We start from the raw sequence: 25,242 nt of genomic DNA, 5'->3' as shown, positions 1-25,242 counted from the left end.
TACCTTATACAGCCTAACAACGTGCCCTACACACCCCTCATAGATTGCTTTGTAACATGCCTAGTTACCTGCTCCTGGGAAGCCTTTTCTGTAGCAGTTAAGCACCTACACTTGTCATATAAAACATACATGATATGCAATGTGTATGTCATCCAACTTCCAGCGAGGAAAGAGGGGGGAAAAAAAAACGCAGATCATAAAAACAAAAGCAATCAGTAGAGCCAGCGAGCGCACTTTCTACCAAACCCATGGATATGGGCCTCGTGAGTGAAGGCCTCACTGCTGTGAGAAACCAGCCAACCTCACGCCCCGAGGAGAGAGTGCCAGGTTTTGTAGATGATGCCACTCAGCTCCGAGGAAGCCTGTGAAATCCAGAGCCCCTCGTCCACAGGAGGAGTTTAACGGAAACTCTTTGTAAGTTGGATCCTTGTCACCTACAGGGAACAAGTCATTGCCGGTTGTGGTGCTTGGTCGTGTTTGTGTCAACCAAACACATGTATCTCCAGACGGAAAATAACAGGACACACAGCCTCGCATCTCACCTGCCGGTCCCTCCCTCTGGGTACCACGTCCTCCTTGAAGCACACCCTTCAGTGGTCCTTTCAGTGTGGGATCTGCAGAGTCAACTTACAGAGTCACTGTCTGATAATACCACCTATTCTTTCATTTTTTTATAGAACTTTTTATTTTGAGATCATGATAGATTCATAAGTTTAAGAAAAAAGAGAGCTCTCACAGACCCTTTCCCCTGTTGCCCACAGTGGGAACGTTGCAAAATGGTTGTAAGATTACCAGGATTTTGATGTTGCCATGGCTACCGATACAGATCACTTCTATCAGCACAGAGATCTCTCCTGCACCCTTTAAAGGCACACACTCTTCCTCCCTGCCCCCACCCCTCCCTAGGCCCTGGCAACCGCTCATCTGTTCATCTGTTTCAGGAGTGTTCTGTAAGTGGAATCATGCAGTGTGCAATCTTCTGGGATTGACTTCTTCACACAGCATAATTCTCTGGAGATCCATCCAGCTTATCGCATGTGTGAATGGTTCACTCCTCTTTATTGCCTAGTACTGTTCCTTGGTCTGAATGTACTAATTTGTTTAGCCAGTCACCTGTTGAAGAACATCTGGGTTCTTTCCAATTTTTAGCGATTACAAATAAAGCTGCTACAAACATTCATGTGCAGGGTTTTGTGTGAACATAAGTCTTCATTTTTCTGGGATAAATGCCTGGAAGTGCAGTTGCTGAGTCATCTGGTGGTTGCTTGTTTAGCTTTTTTGAGAAACTGTCAAGCTGTTTTCCAGTTCACTGTACCATTTTATATTTCTACCAGCGATGTATGAGTGATCTAGTTTCTGCACATCCTGGCCAGCATTTGGTGTTGTCACTACTTTTTATTTTAGCCTTTCTGTTAACGTGTAGTGATACCTTATTATGGTTTTATTTACATTTTTCTAAAAATTGGCTAATGACCTTAAACATATTTTCATGTGTTTATTTGCCATTTGTATCTCCTTTTCAGTGAAATGCCTCTTCATGTCTTATGCCCATTTTCTAATTGGGCTGTTTGATTTTTTAATTAATTAATTAATTATTGAATTATAGTTGATTTACGATATTGTATTAGTTTCAGGTGTATAGGAAGGTGATTCATTTACATAGTTTTTCAGATTCTTTTCCATTATATGTTATTACAAGATATTGAATATAGTTCCCTGTGCTATAGAGTAAATCCTTGTGGATTATCTATTTTACGTATAGTAGTTTGTATCTGTTAAGCCCCACCTCCTAATTTATCCCTCTCCCTCCCTCTTTCCCCTTTGATAACCATAAGTTTGTTTCCTATGTCTGTGAGCCTGTTTCTCTCTTGTATATAGATTCATTTGTACTATTCTTTAGGTTCCACATACAAGTGATATCACAATAATATTTGTCTGACTTATTTCACTAAGTGTGATATTCTCTATGCTGCTGCAAATGGCAATATTTCATTCTTTTTTATGGCTGAGGAATGTTCTATTGTACATACATACCACATCTTCTTAATCCAGTTGTCTGTTGATGGGCACTTGGGTTGCTTCCATATCATGGCTATTGTACATAATGCTTCCGTGAACATTGGGGTGCATGTATCTTTTCAAATTAGAGTTTGTCTTTTCTGGATATATACCCAGGAGTGGGATTGCTGGATCATATGGTATCCATATTTTTAGTTTTTGAGGAACCCCCATACTTTTTTCCATAGTGGTTGCACAGATTTACATTTCCATCGACAGTGTAGGAGGGTTCCATTTTCTCGACACCCTCTCCAGCATTTGTTATTTGTAGACTTTTTTTTTTTAACATCTTTATTGGAGTATAATTGCTTTACAGTGGTGTATTAGTTTCTGCTTTATAACAAAGTAAATCAGTTATACATATACATATGTCCCCATATCTCTTCCCTCTTGCATCTCCCTCCCTCCCACTTTCCCTATCCCACCCCTCTAGGTGGTCACAAAGCACTGAGCTGATCTCCCTGTGCTTTGCAGCTGCTTCCCACTAGCTATCTATTTTACGTTTGGTAGTGTATGTATATCCATGCCACTCTCTCACTTCATCCCAGCTTAACCCTTCCCCCTCCGCATATCCTCAAGTCCATTCTCTGGTAGGTCTGCATCTTTATTCCCGTCTTGCCCCTAGGTTCTTCTGATCATTTTTTTCTTTTTTTTTTTAGATTCCATATATATGTGTTAGCATACGGTATTTGTTTTTCTCTTTCTGACTTACCTCACTCTGTATGACAGTCTCTAGGTCCATCCACCTCATTACAAATAACTCAGTTTCATTCCTTTTTATGGCTGAGTAATATTCCATTGTATATATGTGCCACATCTTCTTTATCCATTCATCTGTTGATGGACACTTTGGTTGCTTCCATGTCCTGGCTATTGTAAAAAGAGCTGCAATGAACATTTTGGTACATGACTCTTTTTGAATTATGGTTTTCTCAGGGTATATGCCCAGTAATGGAATTTCTGGGTCGTATGGTAGTTCTATTTTTAGTTTTTTAAGGAAACTCCACACTGTTCTCCATAGTGACTGTATCAATTTACATTCCCACCAACAGTGCAAGAGGGTCCCCTTTTCTCCACACCCTCTCCAGCATTTATTGTTTCTAGATTTTTTGATGATGGCCATTCTGACCGGTGTGAGATGATATCTCACTGTAGTTTCCATTTGCATTTCTCTAATGATTAATGATGTTGAGAATTCTTTCATGTGTTTGTTGGCAATCTGTATATCTTCTTTGGAGAAATGTCTATTTAGGTCTTCTGCCCATTTTTGGATTGAGTTGTTTGGTTTTTTTGATATTGAGCTGCATGAGTTGCTTGTATATTTTGGAGATTAATCCTTTGTCAGTTGCTTCATTTGCAAATATTTTCTCCCATTCTGAGGGTTGTCTTTTCGTCTTGTTTGTGGTTTCCTTTGCTGTGCAAAAGCTTTTAAGTTTCATTAGGTCCCATTTGTTTATTTTTATTTCCATTTCTCTAGGAGGTGGGTCAAAAAGGATCTTGCTGTGATTTATGTCATAGAGTGTTCTGCCTATGTTTTCCTCTAAGAGTTTGATGGTGTCTGGCCTTACATTTAGGTCTTTAATCCATTTTGAGTTTATTTTTGTATATGGTGTCAGGGAGTGTTCTAATTTCATTCTTTTACATGTAGCTGTCCAGTTTTCCCAGCACTACTTATTGAAGAGGCTGTCTTTTCTCCACTGTATATTCTTGCCTCCTTTATCAAAGATAAGGTGACCATATGTGTGTGGGTTTATCTCTGGGCTTTCTATCCTGTTCCATTGATCTATATTTCTGTTTTTGTGCCAGTACCATACTGTCTTGATTACTGTAGCTTTATAGTAGAGTCTGAAGTCAGGGAGCCGGATTCCACCAGCTCCGTTTTTCATTGTCAAGATTGCTTTGGCTATTCGGGGTCTTTTGTGTTTCCATACAAATTGTGGAATTTTTTGTTCTAGTTCTGTGAAAAATGCCAGTGGTAGTTTGATAGGGATTGCATGGAATCTGTAGATTGCTTTAGGTAGTAGAGTCATTTTCACAATGTTGATTCTTCCCATCCAAGAACATGATATATCTCTCCATCCATTTGTATCATCTTTAATTTCTTTCATCAGTGTCTTATAATTTTCTGCATACAGGTCTCTTGTCTCCTTAGGTAGGTTTATTCCTAGGTATTTTATTCTTTTTGTTGCAAAGGTAAATGGGAGTGTTTTCTTAATTTCATTTTCAGATTTTTCATCATTAGTGTATAGGAATGCAAGAGATTTCTGTGCATTAATTTTGTATCCTGCTACTTTACCAAATTCATTGATTCGCTCTAGTAGTTTTCTGGTAGCATCTTTAGGATACTCTATGCAGAGTATCATGTCATCTGCAAACAGTGACAGCTTTACTTCTTCTTTTCCAATTTGGATTCCTTTTATTTCTTTTTCTTCTCTGATTGCTGTGGCTAAAAATTCCAAAACTATGTTGAATAATAGTGGCGAGAGTGGGCAACCTTGTCTTGTTCCTGATCTTAGTGGAAAAGGTTTCAGGTTTTCACCATTGAGGACGATGTTGGCTGTGGGTTTGTCATATATGGCCTTTATTATGTTGAGGAAAGTTCCCTCTATGCCTACTTTCTGGAGGGTTTTTATCATGAATGGGTGTTGAATTTTGTCGAAAGCTTTCTCTGCATCTATTGAGATGATCATATGGTTTTTCTCCTTCAGTTTGTTAATATGGTGTATCACATTGATTGATTTGTGTATATTGAAGAATCCTTGCATTCCTGGAATAAACAAACCCCAGTTGATCATGGTGTATGGTCCTTTTAATGTGCTGTTGGATTCTGTTTGCTACTATTTTGTTGAGGATTTTTGCATCTGTGTTCATCAGTGATATTGGCCTGTAGTTTTCTTTCTTTGTGACGTCTTTGTCTGGTTTTGGTATCAGGGTGATGGTGGCCTCATAGAATGAGTTTGGGAGTGTTCCTTCCCCTGCTATATTTTGGAAGAGTTTGAGAAGGATAGGTGTTAGCTCTTCTCTAAATGTTTGATAGAATTAGCCTGTGAAGCCATCTGGTCCTGGGCTTTTGTTTGTTGGAAGATTTTTTTTTTTTTTTTGTGGTATGCGGTCCTCTCACTTCTGCGGCCTCTCCCATTGCGGAGCACAGGCTCCGGACGCACAGGCTCAGCGACCATGGCTCACAGGCCCAGCCGCTCCGCGGCATGCGGGATCCTCCCAGACCGGGGCACGAACCCGTGTCCCCCGCGTCGGCAGGCGGACTCTCAACCACTGCGCCACCAGGGAAGCCTGTTGGAAGATTTTTAATCACAGTTTCAATTTCAGTGCTTGTGATTGGTCTGTTCATATTTTCTATTTCTTCCTGATTCAGTCTCGGCAGGTTGTGCATTTCTAAGAATTTGTCCATTTCTTCCAGGTTGTCCCATTTTATTGGCATATAGTTGCTTGTGGTAATCTCTCATGATCCTTTTTATTTCTGCAGTGTCAGTTGTTACTTCTCCTTTTTCATTTCTAATTCTATTGATTTGAGTCTTCTCCCTTTTTTTCTCGATAAGTCTGGCTAATGGTTTATCAATTTTGTTTATCTTCTCAAAGAACCAGATTTTAGTTTTATTGATCTTTGCTATCATTTCCATTTCCTTCATTTCTTTTTCATTTATTTCTGATCTGATCTTCATGATTTCTTTCCTTCTCCTAACTTTGGGTTTTTTTTTTGTTCTTCTTTCTCTAATTGCTTTAGGTATAAGGTTAGGTTGTTTATTTGAGATCTTTCTTGTTTATTAAGGTAGGATTGTATTGCTATAAACTTCCCTCGTAGAACTGCTTTTGCTGCATCCCATAGGTTTTGCGTAGTTGTGGTTTCATTGTCATTTGTTTCTAGGTATTTTTTTATTTCCTCTTTGATTTCTTCAGTCATCTCTTGGTTATTAAGTAGTACGTTGTTTAGCCTCCATGTTTTTGTATTTCTTACAGATTTTTCCCTGTAATTCATAGCAGTGTGGTCGGAAAAGATACTTGATACGATTTCCATTTTCTTAAATTTACCAAGGCTTGATTTGTGACCCAAGATATGATCTATCCTGGAGAATGTTCCATGAGCACTTGAGAAGAATGTGTATTCTGTTGTTTTTAGATGGAATGTCCTATAAATATCAATTAAGTCCATCTTGTTTAATGTATCCTTTAAAGCTTGTGTTTCCTTATTTATTTTCATTTTGGATGATCTGTCCATTGGTGAAAGTGGGGTGTCAAAGTCCCCTAGTATGATTGTGTTACTGTCGATTTCCCCTTTTATGGCTGTTAGTATTTGCCTTATGTATTGAGGTGCTCCTATGTTGGGTGCATAAATATTTACAATTGTTATATCTTCTTCTTGGATTGACCCCTTGATCATTATGTAGTATCCTTCTTTGTCTCTTGTAATAGTCTTTGTATTAAAGTCTGTTTTGTCTGGTAGGAGAATTGCTACTCCAGCTTTCTTTTGATTTCCATTTGCATGGAATATCTTTTTCCATCCCCTCACTTTCAGTCTGTATGTGTCCCTAGGTCTGAAGTGGGTCTCTTGTAGACAGCATATATATGGGTCTTGGTTTTGTATCCATTCAGCCAGTCTATGTCTTTTGGTTGGAGCATTTAATCCTTTTACATTTAAGGTAATTATCGATATGTATGTTCGTATTACCATTTCCTTAATTGTTTTGGGTTTATTATTGTAGGTGTTTTCCTTCTCTTATGTTTCTTGCCTAGAGAAGTTCCTTTAGCATTTGTTGTAAAGCTGGTTTGGTGGTTCTGAATTCTCTTAGCTTTTGCTTGTCTGTAAAGGTTTTAATTTCTCCATCAAATCTGAATGAGATCCTTGCTGGGTAGAGTAATCTTGGTTGTAGTTTTTTCTCCTTCATCACTTTAAATATGTCCTGCCACTCCCTTCTGGCTTGCAGAATTTCTGCTGAAAGATCAGCTGTTAACCTTATGGGGATTCCCTTATGGGTTATTTCTAGTTTTTCCCTTGCTGCTTTTAATATTTTTTCTTTGTATTTAAGTTTTGATAGTTGGATTAGTATGTGTCTTGGCATGTTTCTCCTTGGATTTATCCTGTATGGGACTCTCTGCACTTCCCGGACTTGATTAACTATTTCCTTTCCCCTATTAGGGAAGTTTTCAACTATAATCTCTTCAAATATTTTCTCAGTCCCTTTCTTTTTCTCTTCTTCTTCTGGGATCCCTATAATTTGAATGTTGGTGCGTTTAATGTTGTCCCAGAGGTCTCTGACACTGTCCTCAATTCTTTTCATTCTTTTTTCTTTATTCTTCTCTGCAGTAGTTATTTCTACTATTTTATCTTCCAGGTCACTGATCCGTTCTTCTGCCTGTTCATCACTGCTTGTTTGCTCTTTAGTTCTTCTAGGTCCTTGTTCAACGTTTCTTGTATTTTCTCCATTCTATTTCCAAGATTTTGGATCATCTTTACTATCATTACTCTGAATTCCTTTTCAGGTAGACTGCCTATTTCCTCTTCATTTGTTAGGTCTGGTGTGTTTTTACCTTGCTCCTTCATCTGCTGTGTGTTTTTCTGTCTTCTCATTTTGCTTAACTTACTGTGTTCGGGGTCTCCTTTTCGCAGGCTGCAGGTTCGTAGTTCCCATTGTTTTTGGTGTCTGTCCCCAGTGGCTAAGGTTGGTTCAGTGGGTTGTGTAGGCTTCCTGGTGGAGGGGACTAGTGCCTGTGTTCAGGTGGATGGGGCTGGATCTTGTCTTTCTGGTGGGCAGGTCCACGTCTGGTGGTGTGTTTTGGGGTGTCTGTGGCTTTAATTATGATTTTAGGCAGCCTCTCTGCTAATGGATGGGGTTGTGTTCCTGTCTTGCTAGTTGTTTGGCATAGGGTGTCCTGCACTGTAGCTTGCTGGTCATTGAGTGGAGCTGAGTCTTGGCGTTGAGATGGAGATCTCTGGGAGATTTTTGCCATTTGATATTACGCGGAGCTGGGAGGTCTCTTGTGGACCAGTATCCTGAACTTGGCTCTCCCACCTCAGTGGCACAGCACTGACTCCTGGCTGGAGCACCAAGAGTCTGTCCCCCAGACGGTTAAGAATAAAAGGGAGGAAAAAAAGAAAGAAAGAAGAAGATAAAATAAAGTAAAATAAAAGTTATTAAAAATAATCATTATTAAGAAATAAAATCTTTAAGTAATAAAAAAAAAACAGACAAATGGTAAAAGCTAAGCTATACAGACAAAATCACACACAGAAGCATACACACTCACAAAAAGAGAAAAAGCGGAAAAAATGCATATATCGTTGCTCCCAAAGTCCACCTCCTCAATTTGGGAGGATTCGTTGTCTATTCAGGTATTCCACAGATGCAGGTACATCAAGTTGATTGTGGAGATTTAATCCGCCACTCCTGAGGCTGCTGGGAGAGATTTCCCTTTCTCTTCTTTGTTCTCACAGCTCCCAGGGGCTCAGCTTTGGATTTGGCCCCGCCTCTGCGTGTAGGTCGCCGGAGGGCGTCTGTTCTTCGCTCAGACAGGACGGGGTTAAAGGAGCCGCTGATTCGGGGGCTGTGGCTCACTCAGGCCAGGGGGAGGGAGGGGCATGGAGTGCGGGGCGAGCCTGTGGCTGCAGAGGCCGGCGTGACGTTGCACCAGCCTGAGGCCCGCCGTGCGTTCTCCCGGGGAAGTTGTCCCTGGATCCCGGGACCCTGGCAGTGGCGGGCTGCACAGGCTCCCCGGAAGGGAGGTGTGGATAGTGACCTGTGCTCGCACACAGGCTTCTTGGTGGCGGCAGCGGCAACCTTAGCGTCTCATGCCCGTCTCTGGTGTCCGCGCTTTTAGCCGCAGCTCGCACCAGTCTCTGGGGCTTCTTTAAGCAGCGCTCTGAATCCCCTCTCCTCGTGCACCAGGAAACAAAGAGGGAAGAAAAGTCTCTTGTCTCTTCGTTAGCTCCACACTTTTCCCGGACTCCCTCCCGGCCAGCCGTGGCGCACTAACCCCCTGTAGGCTGTGTTCACGCCGCCAACCCCAGTCCTCTCCCTGCGCTCCGACAGAAGCCCGAGCCTCAGCTCCCAGCCCCGCCCGCCCCGGCGGGGGAGCAGACAAGCCTCTCGGGCTGGTGAGTGCCGGTCGGCACCGATCCTCTGTGCGGGAATCTCTCCGCTTTGCCCCCCGCACCCCTGTTGCTGCGCTCTCTTCCGCGTCTTCGAAGCTTTCCCCCTCCGCCACCCGCAGTCTCCGCCCGCGAAGGGGCTTCTAGTGTGTGGGAACCTTTCCTCCTCCACGGCTCCCTCCCACTGGTGCAGGTCCCGTCCCTATCCTTTTGTCTCTGTTTATTCTTCTTTCTTTTGCCCTACCCAGGTACGTGGGGAGTTTCTTGCCTTTTGGAAGGTCTGAGGTCTTCTGCCAGCGTTCAGTAGGTGTTCTGTAGGAGTTGTTCCACGTGTAGATGTATTTCTGATGTATTTGTGGGGAGGAAGGTGGTCTCCGCATCTTACTCTTCTGCCATCTTGAAGCTCCTCCTGTAGACTTTTTTTTTTTAAAGATGTTGGGGGTAGGAGTTTACTAATTTTATTTATTTGCTGTGTTGGGTCTTTGTTTCTGTGCGAGGCCTTTCTCTAGTTGTGGCAAGCGGGGGCCACTCTGCATCGCGGTGCGCGGGCCACTCACTATCGCGGACTCTCTTGTTGCCGAGCACAAGCTCCAGGCGCGCAGGCTCAGTAGTTGTGGCTCACGGGCCTAGTTGCTCCATGGCATGTGGGATCCTCCCAGACCAGGGCTCGAACCCGTGTCCCCTGCATTAGCAGGCAGATTCTCAACCACTGCGCCACCAGGGAAGCCCCCTCCTGTAGACTTTTTGGTGATGGCCATTCTGACCAGTGTCAGGTGGTACCTCATTGTGGTTTTGATTTGCATTTTCCTGATGATCAGTGATGCTAAGCATCTTTGCATGGGCTTGTTGGCCGTCTGTATGTCTTCTTTGGAGAAACGTCTATGTAGGTCTTCCACCCATTTTTTGATTGGGTTGTTTGTTTTTTTGATATTAGGCTGCATGAGCTGTTTGTATAGTTTAGAGATTAACCCCTTGTTGGTCTCATCATTTGCAAATATTTTCTCTCAGTCTGTAGGTTATCTTTTCATTTCATTGATGGTTTCCTTTGCTGTGCAAAAGCTTTTAAGATAGATTAGGTCCCATTTGCTTATTTTTGCTTTTATTTCTTATTTCTAAGAAAATATTGCAACCATTTATGTCCAAGAATGTCTTGCCTATGTTCTCGTCTAGGAGTTTTATGGTGTCATGTCTTATTTTTAGGTCTTTAAACCATTTTGAGTTTATTTTTGTATATGGTGTGAGGGAGTGTTCTGATTTCATTTACATGTAGTTGTCCAGCTTTCTCAACCCCACTTGTTGAAGAGACTGTGTTTTCTCTACTTTATATTCTTGTCTCCTTTGTCATAGATTTATTGACTGTAGGTTTATTTCTGGCCTCTCTGTTCTATTGCATCGGGCTATATGTCTGTTTTTGTGCCAATACCACAGTTTTGATTACTATAGCTTTATAGTATAGTCTGAAGTCTGGAAGGGTTATGCCTCCAGCTTTGTTCTTTTTCCTCGGGATTGCTTTGGCAATTATGGGTCTTTTTTGGTTCCATATAAATCTCAGGATTGTTATTCTTGTTCTGTGAAAAATGTCATGGGTATTTGATAGGGATTGCACTACATTTATAGATTGCTTTGGGTGGTATGGACATTTTGACAATATTAATTCTTCCAATCCAAGAGTGTGGGATATCTTTTCATTTCTTTGAATCAGCTTCAATTTCCTTTATCAATGTTTTATATTTTTCAGTGTATCGGTCTTTCACCTCCTTGGTTAAGTTTATTCCTAGATATTTTTTTTTTTTTTTTTTTTTTTTTTGCGGTATGTGGGCCTCTTACTGTTGTGGCCTCTCCCGTTATGGAGCACAGGCTCCAGACGCACAGGCTCAGCGGCCACGGCTCACAGGCCCAGCCACTCCGCAGCATGTGGGATCTTCCTGGACTGGGGCATGAACCCGTGTCCCCTGCATCAGCAGGCGGACTCTCAACCACTGCGCCACCAGGGAAGCCCCCTAGATATTTTTTTGATGAAATTTTAAATGGGATTTTTTTTTTTTTACTTTCTCTTTCGGATATTTCATCGTTAGTGTAAAGAAATGCAACAGATTTATGTATTTAATCTTGTATCCTGCTACCTTACTGAATTCATTTATTAATTCTAATGGTGAGTTGTTTGAATTTTTTTACTGTGGAGTTTTGAGAGGGTTTTTTTTTAATTGATGAATATATTCTAGATGCTAGTCCTTTGTTGGATATTTTGCAGATCTTTTCATCCAGTCTGTAGCTTGTCTTTTTATTCTCTTAGCAAGGTTTTCTACAAAGCAAAAATTTTCAATTTTGGTGAAGTCAGGTTTATCAGTTTTTCCTTTTCTGGATTTTATTTTATTTTTATTATTATTTATTTTATTTATTTATTTATTTATTTTTGGTGTCCAGTCTAAGAGCTCTTTGCTTAGCCATAGATCCTGAAGCTCTTCTCCTATTTTTTCCTAAAAGTTTCATAGTAATGTTTTACCTTTTAAGTCCGTGATCTATTTTCAGTTAATTTTGCATAAGATATGAAGCTTAGGTCAGAGTTCTTTTTTCCCCCCCGTGGATGTCCAGTTGCTTCAGCACCATTTGTTGAAAAGTCTCACTTTCTTCTATGAAATGATTTTTGCACTTTCAAAAGCAGTTGGACGTATTAATGTAGGTCTACTTCTTGGTTCTGGTCTGTTCCATTGATCTATGTGTCTCCCCCATCAGTCCCTCACAGTGTGATTGCTGTAGTTACATAATAACTCAGGTAAGGTGATTGCTTCCACTTTGTTTTTCTTTTTCAAAATTGTTTTTGCTATGCTAGCTCCTTTGTCTTTCCATATAAATTTTAGAATAATCTTGTCTCTATGTACCAAAAAGTCTTGCTAGAAATAGGAATGAATTGGCATCTTTACTTTGTCTAGTCTTTAATCCGTGAACACAGTATGTCTGTTTATTTAGATTTCCTTTTTTTTCTTTCATCAGCATCGTGCAGTATTTTTTATCATAGAAACCCTTTACATGTTTTTGTTAGACTTATGCCAGAGTTTTTTTTCCCAGTGATTGCAAGTGGTGTTATATTTTAAATTTTGACACTCATGTGTTTGTCATTAGTATGGAGAGATACGATTGATTTTTGTATCCTACAATCTGGACCTTGCTGAACTCACTTATCAGTTATAGGAGGGTTTTGGGGTTTTTGGGGTTTTTTTTGATTCCTTGGATTTTCTATGTAGACAATCATATTGTCTGCCAATAGGAACAATTTTATTTTTTCCTTTTTGATCTGTGTGCCTTTGTTTCCTTATGCCTCGCTGCACTGGCTAGAACTTACTGTATGATATTGAATAGAGTGGTGAGAGCGGACATTATTACTTTGTTCCTGATCTTAGCGGGAAAGCAGTCTTTCACCGCTCAGTGTAAGGTTAGCGGTAGAATTTTTAAAATGCTCTTTATCCGTTGAGGGAGTTCCTCTCTGGGTTGCTGTCTTTTTTTGTTTTTTTGAGTGTTTTTATCATGAATGAGTGTTGACTTTGACGAAATGCTTCTGCTGCATCAATTGATATAATCGTGTGATTTTTCCTTTTAGCCTGTTAGTAGAGAAATTACACTGATTGATTTTCAAATATTGAACAGCCTGTCGTCCCTGAAACAAAGCCCACTTGTTCTTAGTGTATACTTTTTATATATGTAAAACTGAATTCTTTTTGCTGATATTTTGTTAATGTGCATAAGAGATACTGCTCTGTCATCTGTGTTGTGTTAAGGCTGTCTTTTTCTGGCTTTGGTATCGGGAAATACTAGCTTCATAAAATAATTAGCGAAGGGTTCCCTCCTCTTCAGTTTTCTCAAAGATGTTATATAGAGTTGGTGTTGATTCTTTTTTTAAATGTTCATAGAATTCTCTAGTAAAACCATCCAGCCTAAATGTTTCTTTTTTGTTAGTTTTAAAATTACAGATTCAGTTTCCTTAAGTTATGTGGCTATTTAAGTTATCTATTTTATTGGCTGAGTTGTACTACTTTGTGTTTTTGAAGAATGGGTCCATCTCATCTAAGAAGTCAAATGAAAGTATGTGGAGCTGCTCTTGTTACTCCTTCGTTGCCCTGCTGGGTCTGTAGTGCTGCGACCTGAGATTGGCTCTGCGCGTCCTCCCTTTGTTGTTGTTGTTGTGAGTCTTTGTTACATAAATGAGTTAAAGATGGTCCTTCATGTTGGTATCTCTGTGGCGTTCTTCACAGCAAGCTGAGACGTTAGTTCAAAGCCTTGCCAGCACCAAACTCCATTCTTACACACTCAGGTGCTTTAAATATAGCCCCAATACGCATATTTTTAGCCATCCAGAGGCTGCCTGCTTTGAACACCCTGTGAAGCCGCGCTGTCATCTGCAAACCCTTGCTCAGACACACTGGGGCCGTGACAGGCCTCCAGCAGGTGCTGTCTGGCTTCCCTCCCATGCAGCCGGCCAAAGTGCTACCCAAATGAAGGCGGTGAGTGCTGTGACCATCTCAAGGTCCTGTCTTTTCCCTTGATCTGCCCCAGACCTTGAACTCACCAGTTTTGCTAGAGGTTTATCAATTTTAATGATCTTTTCAAGGAATCAGTTCTTTGTTTTATGGATTTTCTTTGTCTTTCTGTTTTCAGTTTCACTGATGTCTGCTCTTTATTTTCTTCCTTCTACTTGCTTTATTTACTTTGCTCTTCTTTTTCTGTGTTCTTGAGGGTAGGAGCTTAGATAACTGATTTAGACTTTTCCTCTTTTCTAATATATGCATTTAGTGCTCTGAATTTTCCTTTCAGCATTGCTTTAGTTGTAACCCACAAGTCTTGATAAGCTATATTTTCATTTCAGTTCAGCTCAGTGTATTTTTCTATTTCCCAGGAGACTTCTTCTTTAAATCATGGGTTATTTAGACGTGGATTGGTTAGTATCCAAGTATTTGGAGATTTTCTTATTGTCTTTATATTATGAATTTCTAGTTTGATTCCCTTGTGGTTGGAAAACACATTTTATATGATTTCAATTCCTTTAAATTTGTTGAGGTTTGTTTTATGGCCAAGGGTATATAGTCCATCTTGATTTACGTTCCATCGTCCCTTGGAAAGAATATGTGTCCCACTCTTGTTGGGCAGAGTGTTCTGTAAATGTTGACTCCATCCTCTTGGTTGACTAAGCTGAGTTCTTCTGTGTCTTTGCTGATTTTCTGTCTAGTTGTTCTATCAGTGTTGAGAGAGGGGTGTTGAAGTCTCAGCCATAATCGTGGGTTTGTTTCTCCTTTCAGTTCTATCAAGCTTTAGTTTGATGTATTTTGTAGCTCTGTTTTTTGGTGCACACATTGAGGCTTCCTATGTCTTATTGGTGGAATACCCTTTTTTCATTATATAGCGACACTTTCTTTCTCTGGTCATTTCCTTTGCCCTGAAGACTGTTGTAGCTGATAATGATAATGATTTACTTTGATTAATATTTGTGTGATACACCTTTTTCCATCCTTTCACTTTCACCCTGCCTGAACATCATAATTGAAGGGAGTTTCTTGTAGGCAGCTTATAGTTGGGTCATGTTTTTTCAACTAGTCTGCCAATCTTTGTCTTTTACTTGATATATTTATATAGTTTACATTTAATATAATTTATCTATTAGAATTTATTTTTGCCATTTTATATTTTTGCTTTCTGTTCTGTTTTTCATTTTCTCTTTTCTTTTTCTAGTCTTTCTGTGGTTTATGTGAACGTTTTTTAGAATTCCATTTGATTTACCTATAATGTTTTTGAGTATATCTCTTTGCATTGCTTTTTTAGTGGTTGCTCTAGGTATCACATTATATATACATATCACAGTCTACTGGTGTCATCATTTTACATTCGAGTGAAACATAAAAACCTTGCCTTCTCTTATAGGCATACCTTGTTTTATTGTGCTTCACAGAGACTGTGTTTTTTACAAATTGAAGTTTGTGGCAACTCTACATTGAGAAAGTCTGTTGGCATCATTTTTCCAACAGCATTTGCTCACTTTGTGTCTCTGGGTCACGTTTTGGTAATAATCAAAATATTTTAGACTTTTTATTATTATTATATTTGTCATGGTGATCAGTGATCTTTGATGTTCCTGTGGCAAAAAGATTATGACTTGCTGAAGGTTCAGATGATGGTTAGCATTTTTTACCAATAAAGTATTTTTTTAATTAAAGTATGTACATTGTGTTTTTAGACAGAATGCTGTTGCACACTTAATAGACTACAAGATAGTGTAAACATAACTTTATATGCACTGGGAAAGCAAAACATTTGTGTCACTCACTTTATTGTGATTTTTGCTTTATTGCAGTGGTCTGGAACTGAACCCGCAGTATCTCTGGGGTAGACCTGTGCATCCGTTCACCCTCCCCCACTTGTAATATAGTCATCTTAAATATTTCCTCCTCTTATATTTAGTCACATCAAACAGTGTTACCATTTTTGCTTAAACACCCAGACATACTTTAGAATACTCAAGAAGAGAAGAAGAAAAGCCTATTGTAATTACCCATATTTTTATTTACCATGTCTTCCTTCCTTCAGTGATGTTCCATGATTCCTTTTATCACTTCCTTTCAGGTTTGTTTGTTTGTTTTTTGCCATGCTGCGCAGCTTGCGGGATCTTAGTTCCCCGACTAGGGGTTGAACCCGGGCACCAGCTGTGAAAGGCCGGAATCCTAACCACTGGACCACCAGGGAACTCCTTTCCTTTTGCTTTAGAGAGCTTCCTTTTTAGCCATCTTTTAGGGTAGATCTGTTGGTGACAAATTCTGTTAGTTCTTTTTTTCCTCTAAGAATGTCTGGATCGCTCCTTCATTCTGGGATATTTTTAGGATATAAGGATATAAGATTCTGGATTGAGAGTTCTTTTCTTTCAGCCCTTGAAAAATATTGGTGCTGCTTCTGGCCTCAGTGGTTTCTGATGAGAAATCTGTTGTCATTTGGATTGTTTTTTTCCTGTAGGTAAGGTATCATTTCTCTCTGGCTGCTTTCAAGATTTTTTTCTATCATTTTGAAGCCCAGTTCACTGGTTGTTTCCTGTGTCCCATTTTGTTTTGAGCCCATCCACTGAGGTACATATATCAGTTATTGTATTTTTCAATTCCAGAACGTCCATTTTGTTCTTCTTTATATCTTCTTTTTCTTTATTAAGCCTTTCTTTTTGCTGAAGATTTCTCCTTTTCATTTGTTTCAGTCATGTTGTTATTGCTTGTTGAAGCATTCATGATGGCTGCTTTACAATCTTTGTCAGATTTTTCAGACGTCTCTATCATCTTGGCACTGGAATCTGTTGATAATATTTTTTCTTTCTGTTTGAGATCTTCCTGGTTCTTGATATAATGAAGGATTTCCGTTTGAATTCTGGGCATTGTTTCATTGTGTTATGAGACCTTAGATTTTTATTTAAATCTCTTGTTTAACTCGTCTCTGCTTTTGGGCGCTGCTCCGTGACTGCTGGGTGAGATGGAAGCCCAGGCTGCCCGCCGAGCTCCCATGGACACCCAGGGCCAGGGCTAGGGCTGTTCCTTGTACTGCTGGGCCGGGATGAGAGTCCCGGTGTCCGGCCTCCCATACCCCATGACCACATGTCCCCACGGGCACTGTGGCTCCGTACCTGGCCTTGGGACACCACCCTGCTGGGGGCGTCAGGGAACCTCACTGCAGCCTCGGAAGGGTGGTGGTCCGGCTCCCCACTCAGCCTTTGCTGGCATTGGTGGCGTGAGGCCACAGTTTTTCCTGTAGCGTTTGTCTGGAGTAGAGCAGTTTTGTGTAAAACGTTTCTCTCTTGCTGGGTTGCCCTTTCCTGGTTCGATGACTTGAGAGAGCAGGCTCTTGTTGGGGCTTCTTAAAATCTGCCTCCATTGGCATTTCCAGGCTGCCAGCTTGTTCAGCTCCAAGTCTGGGAAATACGAGGGAAAAGGAAGAACCCAAGGGACTCATCACTGTGTCATTCCTCAGGCCCCAAGATCCCTGGGCAGTTTGCCACCTTCTCTACACTTTTCAAAGTCTTCTTATGTTTCTTTTCTATGTAGTGTCTAGGGTTCTAAGTTGTCCTGAGCAGGCGGAATGGGGAAAAGTACTTCTACTCCATCTTCTTGGAAGCAGAGGTCCACCTTGGTGTTAAGCGTCATTTTTTGCACATCGAATTCTACATTAGACAGTTCCTTGTTTTTGTGCTCCTGCCCCAACACTGTGAAGATGGTGACCTTTGGGGTTAAGGAACCTCGTTTCTTAATAGGGAGTTTTTCCTTTCTTGCTGATTGCTTTTACAGTTTAATATTGACTCTACCTCATTCTCTGGTTTTTGTTTTTTTTTTCCATTCCAGAATATGTACTAGACCTATATGTTGGACCTTTCCCTTCAATTCTGCATTTTTCTTAAACTCTCATATTTTCTCTCTCTTCATTTCCTTGTTCTGCCTCCTAGTAATTTTCTCCAGTCTGGATTGCAGTTCACTAATTTTCTCCTTAGTTTTGTTGATCCTACTCTTTAACTCACCCACTGACTATTTATTTTTAATGACTGCAGTTTTTATTTCTAGACAGACACATTCTGGAAATCTACCTTTTCTTTTACACCATTTTTTATGGATTCATCTTTTCGTATGGATTCAGTTCCTTTTTTATGGTATTAGTCATCCTGAGTATACTTTGTCAGGTTCTTTTTTTTATCAGATTCTTGAAATTGTAATGTCTTTGGGTTGCTGACTCACTCGTGATGGATTGTTTGAATGTTTTGTAATTTTAGATCGTGAGGATTGCTCGTCTTCAGAGGAGCTGTAAGCATGGGTCTCCTGTGTATCCCGTTTGAGGATGTGTCCTTCCAGAGTGACCTGCATTTGCATCTTCCAGGCATCCTGTTGATACCACTTTCTAAGGCCATTTTTATTGTTTTAACTTTCTTGACTCGGAGGTTCCTTGTCGACATGTTTTTTAAGTTTGAATTTCACACTCACCTGTGGAGCCAGCCCATGATAAATCTTCAGAGCGTAATGTTTTTCTGCTGATCCTGCTGAGAGGTCGGGCAGAGTCAGAGAAGGTTCCTTGTCCTCCTGAGCTGGTGAGAGGATTTTTCCAGCCTGTCCTTCACTTGTTCAGATTCAGCTCTCTACTCCTTCCTTCACATGGGCACAAGCACTTGAATCCTGTCCCACAGATGTTAAAACTCAATACTGACAACCCTCCATCTGGGGCCCCTACTGCTTTTTCCAGTTCCAAGCATCTAGAGATTTCCTTTTCTTTCCTAAAAGGTCAGCTGTGTGTCTTTTTTAAATATGATATATTTTTTCCAGCATTTCTAGTTGTTTAACCCAAGAGGGTTTTCAAAAATAGGGTTTTCTATTTAAGTATGAAAACTTACCTCTTGGAGCTACAAGATTCAGAGTGTGAAGAGTTTTTTGGAGGAATTAAATATTTTTACATATGGAAATTACACATCTTACTTGTCTTTTGTCCAGCAAGGTGCAAGTCAGTTGATATGTTACCCTTTTACCTGTTGAGGTTGTGGTATAATCTGGAAAGCGATTACCATAATAGAGTCCATTTAAGCAAAACTTCCAAAGCAGAAAATAATAATGGAACAAGCATTAAGCCAAAGACTGTGCTTAGATCTATGAGTTTTTGTTTCAGGATTAGATGGATTTGTGAAACTCCTTTTACTACGTGCATATAAAACGTGAGAAACATTCGCATTTGTATATATAAATTATTTTTGCTCTCAAGACTTACTTTTGCCTATATTATTGGCAGCATCTTTACCTGGTTCTCATCTTCCAGTGTTTACAACCTATGTAATGTATTAGGCTTTATTTCTTAAATAGAAGAGGATATTGAACAAGATTGAGAAATTTCAGTATTTTCATTTTAACCTGGCAATCTTAATTTCTTGGGCTGTAAAAGCTGTTCAGTGACAATGATGAGACTTGTGTATTTTATTTTGTATGTGTGGTAAAATATACATAGCATGAGATTTGTCATTTTAAAATCAACAGTTCAGTGGCTTTAAGTACCTTCACATTGTTGTACAACTATCGCCGCCATCCATCTCCAGAACTTTTTCATCTTCTCAAACCGATACGCATATCCATTGAACCCTGACTCCCCATTTCCCCTCTCCCAGCCTCCTCGCAGCCAGCCTTCTACGTTCTGTCTCTGTGAGTTCAACCACCCTGGGTACCTCATATAAATGGACTCTTCTGGTATTTCTCCTTTAGTGACTGGCTTAGTTCACTTAGCACAATCAAAGGTCATCCATGTTGTAGCCTGTATCAGAATTTCCTTCCTTTTTAAGGCTGAATAATATTCCAATGCATGTATGTACCACATTTTGTTTATCGTTGGGTGGCTTCCATCTTCTGGCGACTGTGACTAGTGCTGTTATGAACACTGGTGTGGCATGCTTTCAAAACAGGCAGTGAGATGCATAAAACTGTAGGTATTTTTAAATGCTAACAATTGTGAATAGCACTGTCCTGCAAGTTTAATTGCCTGTAACTATTTGAAAAGCACGAGAGGTTGAGTAGGCTTGACCTTTGGGTGATAAGGACTGTAGTTCTTAGGAACAGGGCTGGACCAAGCACCAGCAAACAAATTGACCGTTTGTGCTCCGCTGGGTGGGTGGTGGGGGGGAAGGAACCAGGGCTGGGAGCGCGTGGTCGGGTCTGAAACAGGAGTGTGGAGGTGACACCTTCAGAGGTGCCCCCGACAGAACCAGGAATGTGGAGCAGGCCCTTCAGGGCCACGGGCTGAGCCTGGCAGCCGGGGCTCAGCAGATGTGGGTCGGGGTCTAAGTGTGAGGGTGGAGAGGGGCTTGGTGCCTGCAGCGCTAGGCTGAACAGAACTAGAGCTCTTCGCCAACAGAAAAAGCAAAAGGAATCACCAAGCCAGGGTCAGGCTACCGATGCCCCATCATTCCGATTCACAGATTCCATTCTAGAAGCCTCTATTTCCAGTTTATGGAAAGTAGGATCCCAAATTAAATCTATTCCCCTGTGTAAAGAAGAAGTGAAGAGCTCTCTCTATATTGAATGGGACGAATATCACACGCGGAGTGCTGACCCAAACCCCTGGGCTTAGGCCGGCCTTCCCAAAGGTCACAGACACAGGAATGAAGGCAAGGCCACAGAAGTCTGCAAGTGCAGGGAGAACTTATACCTGTTTGTGAAAGAAGAAAGGAGTGGACTTCTCGAAGCCTATAAGTCTACCAGGTTTTTTCTTTTGTACAGAAGAATTGCAATTTCTAGGCGATTTTTGCTTGTCACTGTGTGTGTATTTATTTGAATAGCAAAGAGATTTCAGTCATTACAAGAGGAGTTTTCAAACTTCCAGTATCAAAAGAAATTGTCCCCAGAGCGGTTTGAAAAGGCACTCGGTTAGCACATAAGCCATGTATCGAAAAGTTGGAAAGGTAAGTCAGTGTGTTTATTGCCATTTTCACAAAATATTCAGTTACCTCTCTTTTATATTAACTGAGATTTCATTAAATTTTATGATTGTAGTCTAAGTTCGCGGCACCTGCTCTAAAGTTCTGTTTCACGGTCTCTTTCTGTTTTTCAGATTTTTTGTTTAAATTCTTGGTTATTGGGAACGCGGGGACCGGCAAGTCTTGCTTGCTTCATCAGTTTATTGAAAACAAATGTAAGTGACGTCACATGGTCAGCGTTTCTTGCGTGTCTTCTCCCGAGAGCGCACTCTTGTGCAGATTTGTTTAGGACAGAACTTCCGAATACGTTTCCAGGGAAAATGTCATAGTTTAAAAGTATTTTTAAATGACATAAAAAGTTTATGTTATTAAACGTTTAGTAATCTGATTTTTCATTTAGCATTTCAGTTGCGTAGTGGGTCATTGTTCGTTATGTAGTGCATTGTCCTGTACATTTTCCAGACACTAAAATACAGTATGATGCTGTGGAATTCTGTTTCGTGGCAGGAGTGGCCTGAGAACCCTAGTTGTACATTTTGGATAAGATAGCATTTGCTCCCCAGCGGCCTTGTATTGTCCTTAAGGCAGCTATCGTCATCAGTCCTGTTTTACAGGTAAATAAACAGAGGTTTACAGGACTTGGTGTGTGCACTTGGGATGGTCACCTAGGAACGGTGCGTGTTAGACTCAAACCCAGGCCTTTCGACCACAGAAAATACCTTGTACCGTTGACTTGCCCTGTGTTGGTGAGAGAGGTTGAATTTTGTATTCCAAGCTACTGTAAAAGACGGTAGGTTTAAAAGGCCCTTAAAATAAGCCGTGCTTATATAGTAATGGAAAGAATTGTGGAGAATGACCTGTCTGTCTAGAGGCAGTCAGGTGAAGGCCCGAGCACAGAAAATTAATCTCACTTAATGAAGCACCTCTTAAGTAAGAATGTGTGAGATGCATTAGGGGGCGGGCGGTGGAGACAGAGGCAGCAAAGGGTGTCCTGGGAAAGAGCTCTGAAGAATAAGATTCTAGAAGTGTTTTCTGCTGCTTCCATTTCCATCGACCAGGAGCTTGTTGGAACCTTCATGTAGTGGCACGGACCCAGCGTGGCTCAGCCCCTTTTGAATTTGACAGGCGTTCACCCGCTGGGCGGCCTGGGGTTCTGTACGAGTTACCCAGACTTTGCATTGCTCCATCCCAGAAGAGGGGACGCTGGGCCAGGTGCCCGGCCTCGGCGGACACTCTCCCTTCACATCCTCCCCTCACCCCTCACGCCCACAGTAATGACATAAGGAGGCTTCACCGTATTGCTCTCGTAGCTGTGTCTTAATCAGGATGCCCTTGGCCTTTCGTTACTGCCTTCGAAGGCTTCTCCCTCCAGGCTGGCCCAGTAGCTGGACACCAGCGGATGTCCACGCCGGTCTGCACTGTCTGGGCCTGAGACAAGCTGCTGGAATCAGACCCTTTCCCCCGCCAGGCCCCCAGGGAGCAATGAACAAACACAGCTGTCAGATGGCGCCCTGGTTTCTGGTACAATTAAATTTTATCCTATAGTTATAAAATATAAACCAGTCCATGGACTGTGTAGCCAGGATATTTGTTTTTTCTTTTCCTTTCACATCACAGAAATTTTCTTTTATAAGACAGCTTATTCCAGTTGGGTTTAGCAAACTACTTATTTTGCCAACCTCCCTGCCCATTCAGACAGTATTGATTTCTCCAGCAAATTCATTCCAAATGATTGCCACACACAATACTCGAGTCCATGAAACTCAGCAGCTGTAACGTGCATAGAGGTCTTGGTTTGGGGTGTGTTTGTTCTGAGTTTTTTGCTCTATCTTTTCTTCTTTTTCCCTTAATCTTGGGTGAGCATCAAGTTTCTTTCTTGGGCCACGGTGCCTTTCCTTCCCTTTACTTCTATTTCTTTAGAATGTTCGTCCGAATAGTTGAAACGATCATTGGCCAAGGTGCAGTCTGTCACTGGGCAGTAAGCCCTCCAAGATGGTACCCAGTATTTTGTGCAGTTGCCATTCACGAGAACCTCAGCGGCGGTCAGGTAGATGTGGTCTTACATGGCGTGGCCACCAAGCCTCAGCTACATGGCTTGTTTAGGTGTTTTGAGAAGAAGCTTTATTGTCTCTTTGAGAACAGGAACTGTGTGTATTCTGTTTAAAACAGTGAGTGCTTATTAGCATCTGACTGTTGGAGAAATGAATGGCGACAGTAAATTACATTTTCCATTGACAGCACTCTTGATTTCACTGTTACTTGTGTAAATCTATAAGCCTGTTTCCCTAATGTCCTAAAATAAAATTTCTTTTTCTTTTTCAGTCAAAGATGACTCAAATCACACAATAGGAGTGGAATTTGGCTCAAAGATAATAAATGTTGGTGGTAAATATGTAAAGTTACAGATATGGGACACAGCAGGCCAAGAGCGATTCAGGTAGCTTTTTCTCTAACTTAATAAAAATAGTTGAAAAGTGGGTTTGAAATAATCAATTATATTCTCATAATGTATGTGGTCCCCTCCTCCCTCCCCGCACCCTCACAGATTTTAGAAAGTTCACCTCTGGAAGCTTTAAGACAAGCTAAAAGTCAGTTTTTCTCCACACAGGATTGATTTACGAAAGAATACGTTAGAATCTCTTCCGAGTGCATGCGTCCTAATTTGGAGGCGAATTTATTCTTTGGGACCTAGTGGTACATTAGGAGGTCGTGGCATTGCATATTCCACACATTACTTTTGGATTAAAATCAAGGCAAAGTAATAGCACAAACAATTTTTCTCTGTATTTCACTTTAAAAGGAGAATTTTTTAAAACCTCTTTGGGGGTTGGTTTTGCTTTACATTAAAACATTCCACAGAATATTCTCTCCTCAGCACTTGTATTATGCTGAAGTCATGATTGACGTTTGGAATGATGACCACAGTCCACAGCAGATAGGTTCCATGTTTGATATTCTGTAACTACTAAAGCAGGAATGTAGATTAATATTTTAGTTGTGTTTTTTTGAATAGATACAGAAAGTCAAACAGAACAGATATTCACAGTTACAAAATGCAGTTAAATAAAACTCAATCCCAGTGCAAGCATTTCACTTAAAGTCAGGTATAATATTTTAAATGCTCAATAATTATTTGCTTCAAAAGTATCGTAACTAGAGCTTCCCTGGTGGCGCAGTGGTTGAGAGTCCGCCTGCCGATGCAGGAGACCTGGGTTCGTGCCCCGGTCCGGGAGGTCTCACATGCCGTGGAGCAGCTGGGCCCGTGAGCCGTGGCCGCTGAGCCTGCGCGTCCGGAGCCTGTGCTCCGCAACGGGAGAGGCCACAACAGTGAGAGGCCCGCGTACCGCAAAAAAAAAAAAAAAAAAAAGTATCATAACTAGACTTCAGACAGTATTACTATAAAGCTATTGTAATCAGAACAGCGTGGTAGGACTTCCCTGGTGGCGCAGTGGTTAAGAATCTGCCTGCCAATGCAGAGGACTATGGGTTCGAGCCCTGGTCTGGGAAGGTCCCACATGCCGCGGAGCATCTGGGCCCATGAGCCACAACTGCTGAGCCTGCACATCTGGATCCTGTGCTCCGCAACAAGAGAGGCCACGATAGTGAGAGGCCTGCGCACCGCGATGAAGAGTGCCCCCTGCTCGTCACAACTAGAGAAAGCCCTTGCACAGAAACAAAGACCCAACACAGCCAAAAAAATAAACAAATAAATAAATAAAAATAAAATTTTAAAAAAAGAATCTGCCTGCCAATGCGGAGGACATGGGTTCGAGCCCTAGTCTGGGAAGATCCCACAAGCCATGGAGCCAGTAAGCCCGTGTGCCACCAACTACCGAGCCTGCGCTGTAGAGCCTGCAAGCCACAACTACTGAGCCCATGTGCCACAACTACTGAAGCCTGCACACCTAGAGCCTGTGTTCTGCCACAAGAGAAACCACCGAAATGAGAAGCCCACACACCACACCGAAGAGTAGCCCCCGCTCGCCGCAACTAGAGAAGGCCCACACTCAGCAATGAAGACCCAGCGCAGCCATAAATAAATAAATATATAAATTTATTTTTTTAAAAAGAGAAAGTACCTTGGACAGACTTAGAAGGACTTCCTTATTTAAAAAAAAAAAAAACAGTGTGGTACTGGCAGAAAAATGGTCATATGGGTGAGTGGAACAGAATAGAGAGCCCAGAAATAAACCCACACACCGATGATCAATTAATCTTCCACAGAGGAGGCAAGAATATACAATGGAGAAAAGACAGTCTCTTCGATAAGTGGTGCTGGGAAAACTGGACACCTACATGTAAAAGAATGAAATTAGAACACTCCCTAACACCATATGCAAAAATAAACTCAAAATGGATTGAAGACCTAAATGTAAGACCAGGTACTGTAAAACTCCTGCAGGAAAAGCAGAGGCATGGACGCTCCTTGGCATGAATCGCAGCAGTATCTATTTTGATCCGTCTCCTTAAATAATGAAAATAAAAGCAAAAATACACAAATGGGACCTAGTTAAACTTAAAAGCTTTTGCACAGCAAAGGAAACCATAAACAAGGCAAAAAGACCACCCTCAGAATGGGAGAAGATATTTGCAAACGAACCAGCTGACAAAGGATTAATCTCCAAAATATACA

At 41.1% G+C, this 25,242-nt stretch overlaps 1 protein-coding gene across 1 annotated transcript in view; it reads left to right on the top strand.

Annotated features, from left to right (window-relative positions):
- The window catches only part of RAB4A (RAB4A, member RAS oncogene family), a 51,818-nt gene that overhangs the window by 10,573 nt on the left and 16,003 nt on the right, over positions 1 to 25,242 (top strand). Inside the window, exons 2-3 of the mRNA XM_065893872.1 lie at positions 20,744 to 20,824; positions 22,932 to 23,046. Coding sequence (XP_065749944.1) covers positions 20,744 to 20,824; positions 22,932 to 23,046 — 196 coding nt within the window. The remainder of the gene's footprint in view (positions 1 to 20,743; positions 20,825 to 22,931; positions 23,047 to 25,242) is intronic.

Source organism: Phocoena phocoena, chromosome 16 (genome assembly GCF_963924675.1).
Source record: "Phocoena phocoena chromosome 16, mPhoPho1.1, whole genome shotgun sequence".
NCBI classification, from domain to species: Eukaryota; Metazoa; Chordata; class Mammalia; order Artiodactyla; family Phocoenidae; genus Phocoena; species Phocoena phocoena.
The sequence above is the reverse complement of the archived record's forward strand: the minus strand, read 5'-3'. Positions and strand labels throughout refer to the sequence as shown.